This window comes from Penicillium coprophilum (assembly GCF_028826855.1).
Source record: "Penicillium coprophilum strain IBT 35676 chromosome Unknown utg000002l_segment0_segment1, whole genome shotgun sequence".
Classification (NCBI taxonomy): domain Eukaryota; kingdom Fungi; phylum Ascomycota; class Eurotiomycetes; order Eurotiales; family Aspergillaceae; genus Penicillium; species Penicillium coprophilum.
In genome coordinates this window covers 1,848,287-1,866,334 of record NW_026622722.1, presented here as the reverse complement: position 1 = coordinate 1,866,334, position 18,048 = coordinate 1,848,287, and the positions used below count along the sequence as shown (strand labels likewise).

Genomic DNA, 18,048 nt, shown 5'->3' with positions numbered 1-18,048 from the left:
TCCCCCGATATCTTGGCAGTACCCCCATCTCCTATCCTGTTTGCTGGACCTTCCAGCTGCTGCGTATCGTCAGCATCTGAAGACCATGTCGACGGGGGCACCGTTGCTGAGCGTGGATCTCTCACCACCCTCCATTGGACACAATCATAGTCATGGACATAGTCGCAGTCATGGCCACTCTCGATCCAACCGCTGGGCACAACCTCCACCTCCCCTCTCACAGCCAATGGGTGCTACCCTTCATGAACACCCGGAACCAATCAATGCTGTGAATCAGAGTTATTCATATGGAAATAAAAATCAAACATCGGGCCACGGTCACGCGCACTCGCATTCGCATTCGCACTCCAGTGCACCTCACAAGCATAGCCCTAGTGTGTCGTCTCTCCACCATGATGTGCTAGACGATCACCATTTGAAAGGCACTGATGGTGTTCACGGAATGTTATATACGGATACCTCTACACGGGGAGGCTATAGTTCAGAGAATGTGTATGTTGACTTGAATGTGACTTACAAGTAAAGACTGACCCCAATCACAGCCACGAGTTTTTGACTAGCGCACTTATCGTGCTGCCGTGGGTCACGCTTTCTTGGTATCAGAGACAGTGTGCCCAAAGCCAAAAGCTATCCGGTGAAGGCATACCTGGTACGACAGCGAACATTCCTATCGGACAAGTTGGCCAAAAGGCCTGCCTTTTGACAGCGATCATCCTCGTCCTCTTCGGCTGTGGGCAAATACTGCGGATCAACCACCAAAAGGCTGGCTCATTCAGGCTCTTGCCTGTCATTTTGCCGAAGCTGAATGTGAAGAGCGTCCAAACCTCACTGTCACAAATTGTCTCAGTGGCACTGCCAATATTTGCAGCACTCAAGATCGGAGGTTTTTTGGTTGCATTTACGCTGCTCCTTGCGACAGCATCAGGGGTCCCAGCCATCATTAGTAGATCCTCGCGCACCCAAGAGAAATACAGTCGAAAGATTCTCTCCATTGCTCTGCTAGCGGTGATTATCATATTGAGTTTCACTGGACTGAACCATCCTTGGGATGTATCTCCATTTATTGGATATGCTGCCCTTTTAGGATCCGTCTTTGTTGCCCCTCCTCCATTTCCTTCCCTCCGTCACAGTGGACCTATTCCTGAGCCAGGCATTGTTGCTGCACAGAGCAAGACTCCACGCACGAGCCACTCCGTTTTGGTCACGACTGATGCACCACTGGCCGTTATAGGCGGGTCGGCCCTTGCACTTCTGATCACACTTTTCAACCGAGGATCTCTCTTTAGTATCTCGGATTCTATATATCTCCTTATCCCCATAGGGATTTTTGCTTCCTCGCTCATGTTTTCCCTGCCCACAAGCCTCCGCTCTTCCAGAAAGGCTGGACTGGCCGTTTGTGTCGGAGCTGCAGCTTTTCTTTGTGCCCCACATGCTGAAGATGACTTGCTCATGATTTATGCCACACGTGGTATCTTGGCTACGGCCGCTTTCTTCGCCTCCCGAAAAGATGACAAGCATTTGCATCTGGATACCCATACGCATAATGATACGCACGGCCATTCACATTCACACACAACCTCAGAATCCTCCCGAGTATCCAAGTGGCTTCTCCATAAAAGCGAACCTTATCAATTGTTGCACAGCATTCTCAAGGAGAAGGATTCTCGTAGCATCTTCTACTTCATGTGGTGAGTTGTGAGATCCAAAAGCAGCCATTTATGAATCATTGCTAATATTGTGCAGCCTGAATTTCACTTTTATGCTTATTCAATTATCATACGGGTTCCTGACCGGATCACTGGGGCTGCTTAGTGACAGTATTCATATGTTTTTCGATTGCTTTGCGCTTGTTGTTGGCTTATGTGCCGCCGTCATGAGCAAGTGGCCCCCGAATGCTCGATTCCCCTACGGCTATGGCAAAGTTGACACTTTGTCAGGGTTTGCCAATGGGGTTTTCCTAATGTAAGTGTTGTAAAAACAGTGCGCAAGGGCGAATTCTAACGTCACGCAGGATTATCAGCCTGGAGATTGTTTACGAAGCGGTGGAACGGCTCTCGTCGGGGAGTGAGGTCCATCGTCTAGGTGAGTTATTGATCGTCAGCATTGCTGGCCTGGGAGTCAACTTGGTCGGAATCCTCAGTTTCGAGCATGGTCATGCTCATCACGGCCATGATCATGATCATTCTCATGGCAATGAGAACATGCACGGTATCTTCTTGCACATTCTTGCCGATACGCTTGGCTCAGTGGCAGTCGTCATTTCAACTATTCTCGTGCATTACTCTGGTTGGGCCGGCTACGACCCATTGGCATCATGCTTTATCGCCATATTGATTTTCGCATCGGCCGTTCCTTTAGTTAGCAGCACGGCCAAGTCACTGCTACTCACTCTGCCAGCCGACACCGAATATAATGTTCGGGAAACACTAGCAGGAGTCAGCACTTTAAGAGGCGTGGTTAGCTATACGGTACCTAAATTCTGGCTTGATGATACGGGGAAAATATCTTCCGGGGATAGTCATTCCCATGATCATTCCGGCGATGGGGATTGTGAGCATCACCATGATCATAGCCACAGCCAACACCGTCATGGTCATGGTCATGGTCATGATCATGACCAGCATCACGGCCACAATCACAGCCATGACCATGGCCATGATCACGATCACGATCACGGACATGCGCATGAGAAAAAACCCCAGAACGTTTTCGGGGTAATTCATGTCATCGCTTCTCGGGGGGCAGATTTGGAAGATGTACGCCAACGGACTGTCGATTTCCTTCGAGAGAAAAACATGGATATTCTTGTCCAAGTTGAGCGGGACGGAGATGCGCGCTGCTGGTGTGGCGGTGGAAGCAAGGGCTTTTGATTGGCGATAACTATGTTCCACCCATCATCAACTGCTCTCGGAAGGGAGCCAGGCTTTACGGTGCGTCTATCGTTTTCGTCCGGCCGATGTCTATATATCTCTTGTACAGATAGGATTGGATCGGTTCGCCAAAGAATTACACCAATCCACAGCACATAGTTTTCTCCACGGGCTTCATCAGAAGTGGAAGGCATATATTTCAATGATTCAATTACGAACTCCAATTCTTTGTCCCATCACATGTAGCCAAAATCTATCTGGGGAACATTCAAGGGCGCAACTTGTACGACCCGTTCATCATCTATGGGCTGTCCTAGATGGATATGCTAACCCCGAACCCTGCATTTTAGACAAATGCAGTGCAGTCCCGTCCATGTCTCTTGGGCCAGATCTCTAAGAATTGCAACATGATGCTCATTCAAGTCACACAATCACATTGAACTTCGGTAGCACTTGGCGCGAAAGTCCAGGTCTACCTACTCTGCTATTTCACGAAACCCCCATTCGATATCCCTGGAGGTTGCCAGCTTTGTCGGCCAACCCAGGGCCACTCGCCAATTTGTTAATCTGCTGCTCCAGAGAAATAACCTCCAGGCTTTCAAACCGTACAAACTCTAGAGTGTCATAGACTCCTGTCCTACCAACCACTTGACTTCCGGGTTTATGCGAAAGATGCTACGGAATCTTATATACCTTCCGACATTATCACAACCCTAGGTAATCCTTTGTGTCATTATTCTGTAGCTCGTTCTATAGAGATATTAACTACACTACACACTCGAATCTCTTGTCTAGCTTACTCGATGTCGTCAGCTTTAAGCGCACAAATACAATATGCCGACGAAGTCGTGCGAGGAGGATATGGAAAGATATTTGAGGGCCATACAGTCTTCCTCACCGGATGTACTGGGTGCCTAGGGGGTTGCCTCCTGTACAAGCTAGCTTTACAACTGCCAACTCGCAAGATTTTCGTCTTGGTTCGAGGGAACTCCCAGCGGGCTATTGGATTATTGAGAAAATCGATGCCAAACCATACCGAGGCAATCCTAGCCACAGAGAAAGTCGAATTCGTGATTGGAGATATGAAATCGGTGAACTTCGGTATTGAACCCGATATCCTTGGACAACTTCAAGATCAAGTGACGTTGGTCATTCACGCAGCAGCCAAGATCAAACTTGAAGGCCCCATTCGTGATGCACTGGAAAGCAACTGCCTCCCTGCGCTGGAAATGGCACGCGTTGCCTCCGAATTCCGGCGACTGAAACTACTCATCCAGATCTCTACATCATATGTCAACAGCCACCTTCCCGATGGCCCAGTTCTGGAACGGATATATCAATTGGGGGGTGAAGAAGATCCAGAGGATGAGCTAGCATCAATTTTGACGCTGGGCACATCACCGCACTCGGGCAAATTCTCGTCTACCTACACCCAAGCCAAGCATCTCATGGAACGTCTACTACTCAGCCGCTTCCCTGTGCTTCCAATTCTACTACTACGGCCAACAATCTTTGGTCCTGCGTTCAGACACCCCTACCCGCTATATGGATCGGAGGACTCCACGCCTCTCACCAAGTTTACTAGGCTCTGGTTCTCTGACCGGGGTCCCACACAAGTGTGGCATGCCACCGAAGGGTATCAAACAGGTACCAATATCCTGGACGAAATCCCTGTGGACCTTGTAGCGAACGCGTGTCTATTGCACGCAGCAGCGCGGACGACGGGCATTGTCCAGGTCGGCTCCCAGCTCTATCACCCGATTACTTTTGATGATGTCTTCCGATTGGGTTTTGAAAATGCGACTCCTGCAGTGCAGCAAGAATTCCCAAAGATCATGTTCACCCAAGATCGCACCATGCCGCAGTGCTTTCTTGCTGAGTTGATTCAAGTAGGAACTCGTAACTGGCTGTTCGATTGCGGGCGGTCCTACTGGCTCAAGCAGGTGAGTGGGCCATTGAGCATGGAGGTATGCAAGCATGAGGCAGACGCTCTCAATTTAATCAGAACTCATGATGTCCTCGGGACTGGAAAGGAGAAAGCCCGGATCTGAATTGAGCTGCAGGGAAATTGGAGGCTGAAGGCTGGCCATAGCATACATGTATCTGACTTTGGTCAGGCTGTCCCAATACATGGTATTTATAGTTGATCTGTAATAGCTCTCTTGTTACTACCGGGTAGAGACCACTGTAGCTCTCAATTCTCCAGTGTCACCCCAAAAATCCACCCAACAGTCTACCGGTCTATTTCAACCAGCGATCTTGGTGGCTCCAACAAGACTAGCGCCCCGCAAAGCCCACAAATGGGCCCGGACCCCAGGCCCATAGCCCAACCAGCAGCGGGCTATGGGCTCAACCTTCGAAGCCCAACCCAACCCAATGGGCTATGATGGGGATTCAGGGGGTTCAACTAGGAACTTGTAACGAGTATCTATAATTTCAATCACTATATATACATCATCTGAATTTAAATAAGATCCGACCAGTGAAAGTGGGAAAAAGGTCAAAATACTCTATCAAATGTATATAAGATCTATACGGGAGTAATATCACTCACTTGTGAACCTTTACAATTTATAACTTTTCTAAACAACGCGTTTTCTCGCGTTTTCAAACGTGAGTAATATACTTATTTTTAATTCATAATATTCGAATTATATTAATCAATTATCACAATTAGAAAAAGGCGAGAGACGGGGTCTTTACATAGAGTAATTAAAAAACTCACGTTTTTCGGAATATTTGTATTGTATACTTTTTGGGCCTTAATGGGGCCCTATTAAGGCCTGGTGGGCTTTCACCCCGGGCACATAGCCCACCGGTGAGCCTAAGAGCTGGGTCCAAAACCCAGCCTAGTAGTGGATTGGGGCGGGTTGGGCTTTGGGCTTTGTGGGCTTTATTTCTTGTTACAAGACATTACAGTCAATCGCTCAAAAATAGGCACGACGCTCTCCACTTCGTCGTCCAAGATTGGAAAGTTTCTATGGAGTATATATTAGGCAAATATGGACAAAGAATCTGGGCGTAATCACTAATTTCTCTAGGTTCTTCAAGCTCCACATTGCAATAGCCTCGCCGCCGTACAAGCTCGGCGTAGGTTCCAGATTCGACGACCACACCAGCCTCTAGAAAGTGGATAAAGTCCGGATTCTGTAAATCACTCAAGGAATGGACAAGAGCAATTTTCGTGCGCTCTTTTGCAGCTTGGTCGAGCATAGGCTGAACTACGCTTTAGGTTTCCGAATCCAGCGCCAGAGTGACTTCATCTAGCAACAGCAGACTGCATGATCAAATCGGTTACCGGCCGAGATGTTCTTTAGGCGCGAGTTTTACGCGGAAAATTGTCCCTGCTATCTCCTATAGATTACTCCGTACAGATATCACAGTATTGAACAATGGTGAAATTGTATAATCCATCCTTTTCCATATATTTGCATAATGGCTGTTTCGGTTCTAGTTCAGGTAATTATTGCGTACAACATAATAAAGATAAAGCTTGATGTGTGCCATGGACGATCTTTAGACCTGGCAGGCCCAAGCTTGAAATGATACAGGTCAAGCTGCGGCACCAGCTAATCATATTCAGCGTCTAGTATATCCAACGGACACCCCTTTTTTCAAGCTAAGATGTGAGATAAGCTGCAGGGACACTCGAGGCCAACTAGAGTGTAGATACATAGGTATGAAAATGGTCAAATTGATTGTGAGCTGCTCCAATGCATAGTATTTACAGGTTTATCAAGTGAAGACCGGTTCGCCTGAAGCAAGGGGTGAGATGACAGATCAAAGACGTACAATATACATACCTACTCCGTAGATTTCGGGAAGATCGGGTCTTTCAGTGGCCCGAGATTGAACGGCGATCTTGCTATGTAGATCTTTTAGGGGTATTTTAGCTCTCCTATTATCGGCATGATTGCAACCATGTGATACATGCAACATCGTTCTGCCGTTTGGGCTTATAAGCCATTCAAGTTGCTCGGCCTCAAAAAAGATCTCTGGGCATGAGTGTATTGCAGTCGTTGTAATAATTGCGAGCTATTCGTCAATGTTGGAGGATCAATTGCCGCGTTTAGGGTTGGATGGGCCAGCTCTAGCTCCACCAGAACACTTCATCTGTACTATTGAAAGATCTATCTCGATTATCTGAGGTCACTGCCGATCATGATAGTTTCGGCTTTCTTTTCTTTTGCTAGGCAAAACTATTGGCAACTTTTGATTACCTACAGAGTATGTTGTATAAGTAATCCACGACCTCGCTGGTCTCGTGTATATAAGATTTCATCAATATAGCAAGCTTCATTCTTTTCCCTGCGTCCAATACAAATCAGCAAAATGCAGTACAATCTCGCCTCTGTCTCCCTCCTCCTGACCGGCATGGCCTCAGCCACTCTTTTCCCCTCACCCTCACCAACCTCCGCGTCTCTCTTACCGACCTTCATCCCTATGGCTTCCACAGGCGCCATTCCCTCCTCAATCTCCGCCCCTATTGCTTCCAATACCCCCGGCGCAACTAATTCTGAGATCTACGACTGCGTCTATCGCGGTTGGGGCTGTGACTGGAGGAAATCTGAGTACGGCTACGGTTCCGACTACTGTGGTCATTCTCCCTTCAAGGCCGGCCAGCAGCTGAGCAGGAGCAAAGTCGTGGCTGTTTCTAAGGATGGCTCTGGCGATTGCGCTTCCAAAGTTGGTAAAACGTGCTGCCAGGTCCTGGCGAACGAGCCTTGTAGGCGTGGCGAGAAGTATCTTGAGTGCCAGAGGCCTGAATAGGTATGCGTGATATTGAACGAGATTTTATTCATTGCTGATGAGTCTATAGATTATGCGAGTTGAGTACTCCATGAGTCAGACGTCAGGCGTTCGATCAAAATTGTTTGGCGTGTACAATATAAATTGAGGTTTCTGGTCTGTACAGCTGTTTGGTTGGCTGGGTGTGTTTTATATCGAGTATTGGCTGTCTGGGAATGTTAGGGATTGATAGGACATATTTCATTAATATTAATTAATGGGGCGGATTTGTTATACATTGTTTCTCCCTTTGCTTTGTCTCTTCCTTTCTACTTCGATATAGCGACTGACGCCTTCAGATTATACACTGCATTGAGCAAGAATTGGGGTAGTACATAGTCGGTCATTGAAGCCATACTTAGCGACTTCCAGGAATCCCGTGTAGATCTTGACCATTTGGGCTCCAGATGCATTGTTAATCCAGTTTCGGATCTTTCATCAGAGTCCCATCTTTTTCCGGGGCCAGGCCACAGCGGTAGCCCATTCCATGTCTTTGGGATGAAGTGCATCCAATAATTCAGAGATCAACGCCCGACCTGAGTCTCGAGCCCACCAGTGCTGGCCATCAAGCTCCCCGAGCAACACGCCCCAGTGCATAAGAATCAACAACGCTGAAGGCAGTCGGCGTCGCACATTATCCACGAATTCCTTGTCTATCATAGCAAGCCAAGCCAGGACGTTGGCAGGGTCAACAGAATTGGCAGTCCTGGCTGAGAAGTGCCGCAGATAGACTATAGCATCTTTATTGACCCGATGTTGATCGGGGTCAATACTGGCGAGGGTCTCATCATTCAGAATACCGAGTCGATCAAGGGCAGCTTCCGTATCACTATCTAGACTGACCGGTCCTGATTCCCAATAGCTTTTTCGACGGGAAAAGAGCTCTAATTTGATCCAAGATTCACCAATCCGGTGGATTTTTTTCACCCCTTGCAAGAGTTCGAATACAACGACAATATTCTCCGTTATGCTTGAAATTTCTCCGCGGGCAGCAGTGACCCTTGGTAGAGCAATACCTATGACAGTAGTGATGATGGACTGCGCCAGCGCAGCCTCGCAGTTCATTGGGTTGATACTGTCAACAGCTGCGCGATATGGCGCAAACGTAAGGTTGTGATATTGGAGGGCGACGTCAATATACATCAGCGATGCCGGTGGTTCAATTGTGGCGGCAATATGAAGAGCCCCCAGGGCCAAAATGCCATTCATTAAAAAATCATATTGAAGAGCCAGGCGAGGAATGGCAATTTGCCAGACATAATGCTCCGAGTTGGAAGAGCAAAGACTCTTATAGGTTTCGGTAGAAAACTTATGCATAAGCTCCAGATCTCGCACCCCTGAAATGGCCGAAGATACAGAAGCCGCTAGGCTAGGGATCCTCGGCCGCAGGGGAGCTCGGTCTACAATAGCCAACGGGGCTGGGGTCTGGCTTTCTCGTGAATCGGACCGAGGGGGCGCTCTCAAATATGTGCATGAGAGTTCCCGCGAGATACAATTGGAGCATGGGGGCCCCTTTTCGTCACACTGCGGCCCGTTAGTCTCGTCATTCGATGGAGCCCGGAGTTATCTATGGGGCCACTTTGAGCTTCCGGGACTAACCTTAACGCGACGTCTCTTGCACTGGTCACAGCCTTGGCGAGATTTTGTATGCGCTCGGCGAGGAGGCATATCGGAGACCTCGGTATCTGGGGGTCCATATAACCGGTTGGCTCGGATCCTTCGAGATGTGGAAGAGTCCAAGCGCGGGGAGTGAAGAAGACGCTGCAGTCACGTGGATTGGAACTATAAAAAAAAACAATTCACGACCTGTCTTGTTTTCCCTCTGGAGTTTGCCCTTTTACTTTTTCTGCCTTTTACTCATTTGTCGCTCTCTCATTTGATATAAAGTGACCCTTCATTAGGAAAGCTCACCCCCACGTCAGCCAATATACATTCAGACATCAGCCTGGGAGGATCATCTGTGGTCTTGGAGGGGATCTAAAGCTATGCACTCAATCCTGATCGACATGATTTCCTCCGTAGAATTCATACATTCTAGAAGAAAACGAAGCTCTCGGGCTAAAAGGATTACGGAGAACAAGATCTCGGACCAAAAGCAACAATTCTCCGACAGGATCAAAGCGTCTGATAGAAAACAAGTGGATCCCGTTGTAAGCGACGTGGAGATAACGAGAACGAAAACGAAAACGAATGAGAACGACACTAAATAGCCAATAAGAATGCATTTCAAGTTTGTTTCATCTTATTATCCAGGTTATGGCTCCACCTGTTGGGGAGATTGTTGCTGCGGTCCCTTGGCGCTGACCGGGAGTTGATAATTTTGCGATTTGATATCAAAATCATCTTTCTCCAGGTCTCTGTAAGACTCTAGACCCTTTTCTCTTCCCTCTTAGTGTTATCTCGCTCCTGGGCCTTACACCTCTCTCACTCACCTCTCTCATTTCCCTTCCTCCTCCCCTCCATCTCTCTTTCCTCTGGATTACACATCTCTCCCAACACAACATGGCGAGCTACGCGACTTGCTCAGAAGTAGGCCCACTGTGTCCCGTCGAAAGCACAACATACGGATATTACCCCAGTTTCGGCGGGAACATCTTTTTCACGGCTTTTTTTGCCCTGCTCGGATTATGTCAAGCCGGCCTCGGTGTCTACTACCGAACATGGACATTCCTGATAGCTCTTCTCGTTGGGACATTAATGGAAATGGCCGGCTACATTGGCCGAGTGCTCATGCACGATAACCCATGGTCCGGGCCCGCCTTCAAGCTTCAGATCGTGTGTCTGGTTCTTGCGCCGACTTTCGTCGCTGCAGGTGTCTACCTGACATTGAAGCATATCATTCTGAGCTTGGGACCCGAACATTCGATCTTGAAACCGCGCCTTTTCACCTGGATTTTCATCGGATGCGACATTGGATCTCTTCTATTACAGGCTGCTGGAGGTGGTGTCGCTGCGGCCGCTGGAAAAAACGATATGAAAATGCTCGATGCAGGTGACAACATTATCATTGCCGGTATCGCCTTCCAGGTCGCGACCATGGTTGTATGTGCATTCTTTGCTATTGTCTTCTTCTGGAGGGTCTTCAAGAGCGGTGATGGGTTTTCAGGCGAGAAGAATCTCGATACCGGTGTTTCGCCAATCGTTCCCAAGTGGATGCCGTTCATCGTGGGCGCCGAGATATTTGCCTATGTCACAGTTTTGATTCGCTGTATCTATCGGTAAGAGCCTATGTTCGACTCCAAGCCACACAAGTTACTAACCACAATATCCAGTCTCCCGGAGATGGCTGGTGGCTGGGGAAATCCACTGATGCAGAAGGAGAATGAGTTTCTTGTCTTGGATGGAATGTAAGTGGTTTCTTGGTCCCTTTGATTGACCCAGGGGAATTTCAGCTAATATGTCATTAGGATGATTGCTCTGGCCTGTCTGGCCTTCACCATATTCCACCCCGGAATCTTCCTCCCATCATTGCGCTTTGCGCCCAAGAACCGCACATAATTGGTTTCTTGTTTGATTGTTGCGCTTGGCGTTTCTTAGATACTTTCTTCCCAGCATGTTTGCCTGTGGCAAAAATGATACTTTCTGCTTAATCAGGGTGCCCTGTCCACTTGGAAATATCTCATAATGAACACCCAAAGAATAAATTACCATTCTACATGTGCTGAACTTACGTCAAATAATCTAGAGCTTGTTCGGAAAAGTTGAATTCCAAACTCGTGAAACAAAGATGTTAGGATGAAACTCCAGCCCCTATGAACATCGCAAAGAAATGCACCGCAACAGAACCAGAGATCAAGAGCATGGCAAAGCATTGCTTGCGTCGTGCAATAAAGAAACGACCTACCGCTCAACGCGGTATATTGAACAAGAAGAAAAAAGAACCCCGGCAACACCATGTTAAACCAGATCATAACCCGCCATCTTAGATTGCCATGAATAATTAAATCGTGCCCTAGTCGTCCAACGTCTGACGGACACACCGACGGACGCGCTTCTTAAACTCTGCGGGGTCCTCGCGCCATAGACGAGCAGCCTCCACATTCGCCGGGCTTTCATCGTTCGGGCTAGATAGCATCGAAATGACAGACAGTAAGATCGTCTCGGGGGTTTGCACGGGAGACCAGCGTTCGGCAGCCGACTCGTAACCGTATTTGTCCTCCTCGGGTGGATGCAGGATTGAAATGCAGACATTGCCGTTTTCATAAACTATCAAAGCGCAGTCACATGTGAGTAAATTGTCTGCGATGGGTAATTTAACAGCAAACACATACTATTTGGGTGGAAGATAGGAGATTCAAACTTCATCTTCGGTGGCCGGTGAGGGTATTCTGGTGGGAAAGAAAGACGAGCTCGGAAGAAACCACCTATACAAACAGAACTGTTAGTATTCTTCAATGCTCAACACACTTGCGACAGCACAAGAGATGTATGTTCCCAGACGGCGTTGCCTTTGCCACCGCACCCGCTTAGGAATTCGATCTCAAATCCAGATATCACAGAATCATAACATACCTCCATACAGCTTCACATCATCCGATATCATGAGCATAACCTCCCATTCGAAAATGTCGTTATCGACCAAACCGCAGCTAATGCCGGGAATGTCCTTATCAGACTGCATCTGCTGCAGTTGGCGGGATAGCATGCGCCCCGCGGGAGAAGTCGCCATGCTGATAATGAGTGAAGAGAGATTAGAAGGTGGGACTGTGAGATCCGGTCGATATCGGAGGCCGATTTCAAGGTCGAAAAGAAGACAAAGAGGAGAAGCTGGGGAGAAGATGAGGGGCGCAAAAAGAAATGAAGGCGGTAAAGCTGGAGCGGGGTTTAAATGGCCGAGATGGGGAGGCGGTATACACCCTGGGCACGTAATCACTATACTGTATGGATCTATTCAAGGACCTCAGGAATATCATGTTGGAATCTCATAGTTCGTAACTTTAAAGACTATTGTATGGAGCAAAGAATTCAATACTCGCAGGGATATAGATATAGCAAAGGCATCAATCACACAAACATTCCACATTCTTCCTAATCTATCATCTGAGATTCATCGGGTCTCAGAGGCTTTTTACTCCAAGCTCAGTTAGATACGAGGAGCATCTGAGTCAGCGGGCTTGGCAGTCTTGATGAGCAAAACAATCTCAGCACCAAATACGAGAGCGGCGAAGAAACCAAGCGCCATCTGCATGGCAAATGTCTTGCCAATGACCTTGGCGAAGCGGACACGAGCAGCCCAATCAAAGGTAGTCCATGCATCCATGAGGCCAATCTTACCGCTACCACCGGTGATAGCAGGGATGACTTTGCCTCCAAAAGAGCGATCAAATGGCACAATAGTCTCTTCCTCCTCTGGGAGCATGGAGGCAGCCACACGGATGAAGATGACACGAGCAGGCATGGAGATCAGGAATGCCAGAACAGCAGGAATCACACTGGCGCCCATGAAGCGGTACATGCCCACCATAGAGGGGACATCCTGGTCGCCGGGAACATCGAGCCAGCCAGCCAGCTTGACAGCGGTCATAGGGATGAAGAAACCAGCAGCGGTGAGAATATCCTGGAGAGCAGCAGCTGGCGCAATCTTAATCCAAGTCTTATAGCTAGGGATACGCTGGTAGAAGCGCTTGGGGGAGGGTTCGGTGATGACAATGTGCACCCAGGCCATCTGCCAAGTGGCCAGAGCAACACTCAAAACAGACTGGACGATGAACTGGAGTAGATAGGAGGAGACAGGGAACCAAGAGAAAAGGGTGCCACGGAGCACGCTGTAGGCTAGGAACATGCCCATTCCACGGAAGCGAGACCAGAAGCCGGCACGGGAGCGCAGGTGCTTCACGGTAGTGCGCAGCTTGCTAGTGATGGGCTTGAGGGGAGTGGGAGCAACCAGCTCAGGATCTTCCTGGTCATTTGCTGGCTTGGTGGGATCAGGATCGGAAGTAATGCGCACGTAGATATCGGGGTTGGTGTCTTCAACTGCGGCCAGAGTGGAAATCACCATTCCGTAAGTATACTCGATCTGTCGGGTGTTAGTTCCACGAGATTTACGCCAGGAGGATCTTATTACTTACAGACCAGAATGCAATACAAAACAAGATAGCAGTGATGGCAACCAAAGCGACCACGCCTCCATTGAGCTGCTGCTCAATCTTGTCCGACTGCATGCGAGTTACAGCAAGCTCGGTTCCCCGACGCATAAGGGCATTAGTGACGGACATGATGAAGCCCACACCGATGGAGAATGTATATATTTGATGGAAAATTCGATGAAAATCTTCCAAGGTTGGAAAAGTAAGATGAGATAGAGGGGAAGATGGGGGCTTATATTTGATACAAAGGCAGGCAGCAGACTACTAGCGCCGGAGTCGGCGGGTACTCTCACAGTACTTAGTATTCTCTGGTGCTCCACTTACAGTTCGAAGTATCCGCCATGTATCTTTGATCAGCCTCACTCCAGTTGTATTTAGAAGTTGGAAGACTTCCTCTCTACTTTGCACTAATATAGCCCAAATTTTTACTTACTATTTACTGCTCAAAATTCACAAAATCAAAATGGATAAAAATAGAACGCCCCTTTATTATCGGCGTCCAATTTCTCCGTGCCGGCCAGGATTGGCCCCCGACATGTTAGCACTAGTTCTAGGCTGTAAAGCACGTTTATAGGCGAGCTGCTCTAGACTATCCTTGCCACTCGTCCTTTAAACCCCAATCGGATATAGCGCATATAGCTAGCGAGAAAGAAAAAAAAAAGCCCCTCTGTTGAGCCTCATTTGTTCCACGCAAAGTGGGTATGCTGCCTAAATCCCATCGTCTTTTACAAATAATTTACCGATAAATTTCGTCCAAAGCTTGTCCACATTCTAGATTCAATGTGCGGCCCATTCCAATCAGACACAAAAAAAGACTTTCTATAGAATATCGGAAATCAACCAAAGATCTAAAACGACACAAGACATGATCGAAAAGATGCGAACCAATCAAGGTCAAATCAAGGTCATAGACAACCATCCGTAGATGGGACACAGAACGCTGCAAAAAGAGATCAATCAAGGTATGTACACACACAAGCATTTTCATCGACTTTAGTCAAAGAGCTTCTTCATGCCCTTGTGTGCCAGCTCGACGCCGAGGAAAGTGGCGGCATTAGCAGGCACCGCACGAGCGAGAGCCGGTCCAAATCCAGGGAAGAAGGCCTTGAAGCCGCCGCTAGCGTAAACTGAGCGGATAACGCCACTCATGGTAGGCTTGCCCGGTGCACTCTGCAGGCGGGACTTGACGGTGTCAACGGGGAAAACGGGAATCCACATGGCAATACCGGCAGCACCACCAGCACACACAACGGCAGATAGGGAGAGCTCGCCGGTCACATTGCCTTCGGCATCTTTGGGAGTCAAGGTGCGCTTGATGTACTCGTAGGCCGCGAAGTAGGCGGCCGAACCGGGACCATCACGCGCCAGCGTCATGGCGCTGCCGCGGAACACGCTGCGAATACCACCTTCCTTATACAGCTGACGCACAACATCCATACCACCGGAGTACTTGGGCTTCTCACCCGGGGCCAAGGTCTTTTGGCCCTGGATCTGGAGGAGGACCTTGACACGCTCGAAGGGTGCCGTGATCAGGGTCATAGGAATGGCGGAGAAGAAACCCGCAGAAGAAATCTGTGCAATGGAGTACTGCGGGGTATCATTCTTGATGGGGACGGTGGAGAACTTGTTCACAAGGGTCTTGCCTACGTCGTAACCCTAATATACTATTAGCACATCGCTTCCAACCGGGCGCTCGCAGCTGGCTCCAAGCTCCAAAACAAAGAAAGAACGTACCCAAAAGCTGACAGCAACTGTAAAACATAATAAGTTAGCTTATAACTCGACCAATCGCTGATTGACGCGAAGCCATTAGAGCTGATGCTGGAAAACTTACACATGGGAGTAACTCCAACAAGCGGGGCAGAGACACCGGCATACAATCCCTACATAACCATTGTTAGTTCGGTCGCAAAATATCTGATGTGCTTGAGATAATCATACTCGAGCAAGTCCTTCACGTGCAACTGTCCGCCTGACCACATCCATGGCACCTGAGTAAATGCCCTTCTCAGCCGTCTGCAGGCGGACCTTCACCAGATCAAACGGGTGTCCGACAATCACAGCACAGAGACCACCAGCAGCACCAGCTGCGAGGGAGCGCAGCTGTACAATGGTCTGGTTGACAGCCTTGGTCTCGACGGCCTTGATCTCATCTTTCAGCTCCTGCGAGGGGGAGGTAGAGGTGGACATTGTGGCGGGTCGGAGGAGTGAAGAGATAGGGGTGGAGATGGGGTAGAAGGAAAAGAAGGAGAAAGAGAGGACAGGACAGGAGCCAAGAGTGAGATGTAGAAAAGTAATTAATAGTGCAATAGGAAAAAAAATATCCGAAGATCTCGCGACGATGGAGACACCCCGACACACCGAAGCCGACTGGTCTTCCCCGGACCAAGATACCTCGGCTCGGCAGCGGAGAAACCGAATCACCGTAGTAGATAGCAGGACAAGAGGAAGTCTTTTGTAGCACTAAATGTTGTAGAGACTTCCAAAGTCCTGGGAATGATTTGTAAATCTTGCGATACAGATTTGGTATGTTCTTATTATGTCGGTAATCTCCGAGCGCGTCAAGTCCGGGTGAACGGGGAGAGCTCGACCACGCCACATTCCCCCGCGGAATAAAGGATGGCCGTATTAGGGCTAGGTTCTATCACATCTCCCTAAAAGTCTTCCTAAAATGTGTAGATGCAGGCAGTTATAGAGTGCCTACAACATATAATAGTCTGTTGCACGTGTGTCAGCACCTAGGGACACCCTAGTATGAAGTGCACCGGTCGCAATCACATGGAAATCCACATGCTCGTCAGCGGGACACTTTATGGGTTCAATGAATTTTATTACACGTCTCTACTTGGTACATCTGTCTGTACAGTAGAATAAATAGCTATTGTAGCTATACAATTCTTCGGACTCAAGCAATGCAGATAGAGAAAAGAGTCTGATTTACTGTTCAACCATTCAATACTTGTTTGGTATGCATGTTCTAAAAGTGTGAAGATGTGTGCCATAATATAGATATCATTCATTAAGCTCAATTGACATTAAATAACAGCTCCGTAGAGCAGATGGAAGACAAAACGTGATGGAACAAATCATGAATCCGTTCCAAATGGTACCTGTACAAGCCAGACAACGGCGACACCTGCATCATAACCCATGAATTACCACGGAGAGGCATGAGTGGACTCAACGCCTTCATATGTGGGTAATTTACAGAGCGAGGATAGCAAGCATGCCGAGGACACCCATAGCACCACTGCCAACAGTGGCCATGGGGGCAGCGGCACCCTCACTGGAAGAAGGAGCAGCAGAGCCGGAAGCAGAGCTGCCGTTGCTGTCAGAGTTGGAGTCGGAGCCAGAACCGTTTCCAGAGTCAGAGTCAGAGTCAGAGTCGGAATCGGAGCCGGAGACAGCGGAAGTGGTGGTGGTAGTGGCAGTGGTATTAGCGCCGGTGCTAGTGCTGGTCTTGGTGACCATGGAGGAGCCGGAGCCGGAAGCGCCAGAGGCCTAAAGATATGATCAGCATGGTTCAGAAAGAAGGAGAGAAGGTATGTCGTACAGTAGCAGAGCCGGTCTTGGTAGCAGAGCCGGAGCCAGTCGCGGTGGCATCGGAGCCGGTGGCAGTCTTGGAGCCAGAGGCGCCAGTGGAGGTGACGGAGTCAGAACCGGTGGTAGTGGCATCGCTACCAGCACCGGAGCTTGTGGAGCTGGAGTCAGAGCCGGACGCAGAGCTGGACTTGGAGTCCGAGTCGTCACCATCAGAGCCAGCAACACCGCCTGCGATCTGGTGTTAGTTCATTCTATCAGGTGCCGGGGAATGAATCATAGTTACTTACCAGGGCACTTAGCGATGGCCATCGCGAGAACCTTCTCAGCGTCATCGCTGGGGCAAGCCTCCTTGGTGCAGTCACGGATACCGAACTTGTAGTCATCGGACTTGCACAGGCAGGCGAGGTCACCATTCTTGCAGCCCAAGTCGGCGGCCTGCTTGCTCATGTTGGAGAGACACATGGACTATAGACGCGATTCGATTAGCATTCATCATTCAAGAACATTGAGTGGTTCGAAGTACTCACAGCACACTCAGAGGCGGAAGGGTCAGCAGCGACAACGCCAAGGGCGGCCACCAAGGCAAAAGCGACGGGAGTGAAAGACTTCATGATGAGAGAGATGGGAGGTGAGGATTAGAGATGGGAGGTGGTAAAAGGAAGAGATGAGGTTTTTAAGCAAAGTGGAAACTGGCCAAACAGCTGCGATGGGGGCAGTCTTCTTATACAGAAAGCCCTTTGAAATAAAATAAAAAAAAAACA

At 48.7% G+C, this 18,048-nt stretch overlaps 9 protein-coding genes across 9 annotated transcripts; 4 read left to right on the top strand and 5 right to left on the bottom strand.

Moving 5' to 3' along the window:
• Window positions 1-85: 85 nt before the first annotated feature.
• On the top strand, window positions 86-2,870 carry N7500_002753 (metal cation transporter MSC2; the record flags this gene model as incomplete). Its single annotated transcript, XM_056673899.1, has 4 exons — window positions 86-492; window positions 543-1,688; window positions 1,744-1,962; window positions 2,012-2,870. The coding sequence occupies 4 exons, from the start codon at window positions 86-88 to the stop codon at window positions 2,868-2,870; spliced, it is 2,631 nt and encodes an 876-aa protein (XP_056534424.1).
• Window positions 2,871-3,673: 803 nt separating this feature from the next.
• N7500_002752 (fatty acyl-CoA reductase) lies at window positions 3,674-4,921 on the top strand (the record flags this gene model as incomplete). Its single annotated transcript, XM_056673898.1, has 1 exon — window positions 3,674-4,921. One exon carries the CDS (start codon window positions 3,674-3,676, stop codon window positions 4,919-4,921), a length of 1,248 nt encoding a protein of 415 aa, XP_056534423.1.
• Window positions 4,922-7,202: 2,281 nt separating this feature from the next.
• Window positions 7,203-7,640, top strand: N7500_002751 (uncharacterized protein; the record flags this gene model as incomplete). Its single annotated transcript, XM_056673897.1, has 1 exon — window positions 7,203-7,640. One exon carries the CDS (start codon window positions 7,203-7,205, stop codon window positions 7,638-7,640), a length of 438 nt encoding a protein of 145 aa, XP_056534422.1.
• Window positions 7,641-8,096: 456 nt separating this feature from the next.
• Window positions 8,097-9,326, bottom strand: N7500_002750 (Zn(II)2Cys6 transcription factor domain-containing protein; the record flags this gene model as incomplete). The annotated part of the gene is made up of 2 exons (XM_056673896.1): window positions 8,097-9,182; window positions 9,258-9,326. 2 exons carry the CDS (start codon window positions 9,324-9,326, stop codon window positions 8,097-8,099), a joined length of 1,155 nt encoding a protein of 384 aa, XP_056534421.1.
• An 834-nt stretch (window positions 9,327-10,160) lies between these two features.
• N7500_002749 (RTA1 domain-containing protein) lies at window positions 10,161-11,156 on the top strand (the record flags this gene model as incomplete). Its single annotated transcript, XM_056673895.1, has 3 exons — window positions 10,161-10,876; window positions 10,931-11,005; window positions 11,066-11,156. 3 exons carry the CDS (start codon window positions 10,161-10,163, stop codon window positions 11,154-11,156), a joined length of 882 nt encoding a protein of 293 aa, XP_056534420.1.
• Window positions 11,157-11,610: 454 nt separating this feature from the next.
• On the bottom strand, window positions 11,611-12,327 carry N7500_002748 (putative ubiquitin conjugating enzyme; the record flags this gene model as incomplete). Its single annotated transcript, XM_056673894.1, has 3 exons — window positions 11,611-11,864; window positions 11,930-12,022; window positions 12,171-12,327. 3 exons carry the CDS (start codon window positions 12,325-12,327, stop codon window positions 11,611-11,613), a joined length of 504 nt encoding a protein of 167 aa, XP_056534419.1.
• Window positions 12,328-12,741: 414 nt separating this feature from the next.
• N7500_002747 (uncharacterized protein) lies at window positions 12,742-13,873 on the bottom strand (the record flags this gene model as incomplete). Its single annotated transcript, XM_056673893.1, has 2 exons — window positions 12,742-13,674; window positions 13,727-13,873. The coding sequence occupies 2 exons, from the start codon at window positions 13,871-13,873 to the stop codon at window positions 12,742-12,744; spliced, it is 1,080 nt and encodes a 359-aa protein (XP_056534418.1).
• Window positions 13,874-14,737: 864 nt separating this feature from the next.
• N7500_002746 (carnitine:acyl carnitine antiporter) lies at window positions 14,738-15,934 on the bottom strand (the record flags this gene model as incomplete). Its single annotated transcript, XM_056673892.1, has 4 exons — window positions 14,738-15,400; window positions 15,479-15,495; window positions 15,579-15,627; window positions 15,686-15,934. 4 exons carry the CDS (start codon window positions 15,932-15,934, stop codon window positions 14,738-14,740), a joined length of 978 nt encoding a protein of 325 aa, XP_056534417.1.
• A 1,014-nt stretch (window positions 15,935-16,948) lies between these two features.
• On the bottom strand, window positions 16,949-17,898 carry N7500_002745 (CFEM domain-containing protein; the record flags this gene model as incomplete). Its single annotated transcript, XM_056673891.1, has 4 exons — window positions 16,949-17,245; window positions 17,298-17,515; window positions 17,575-17,752; window positions 17,815-17,898. 4 exons carry the CDS (start codon window positions 17,896-17,898, stop codon window positions 16,949-16,951), a joined length of 777 nt encoding a protein of 258 aa, XP_056534416.1.
• Window positions 17,899-18,048: the final 150 nt, after the last annotated feature.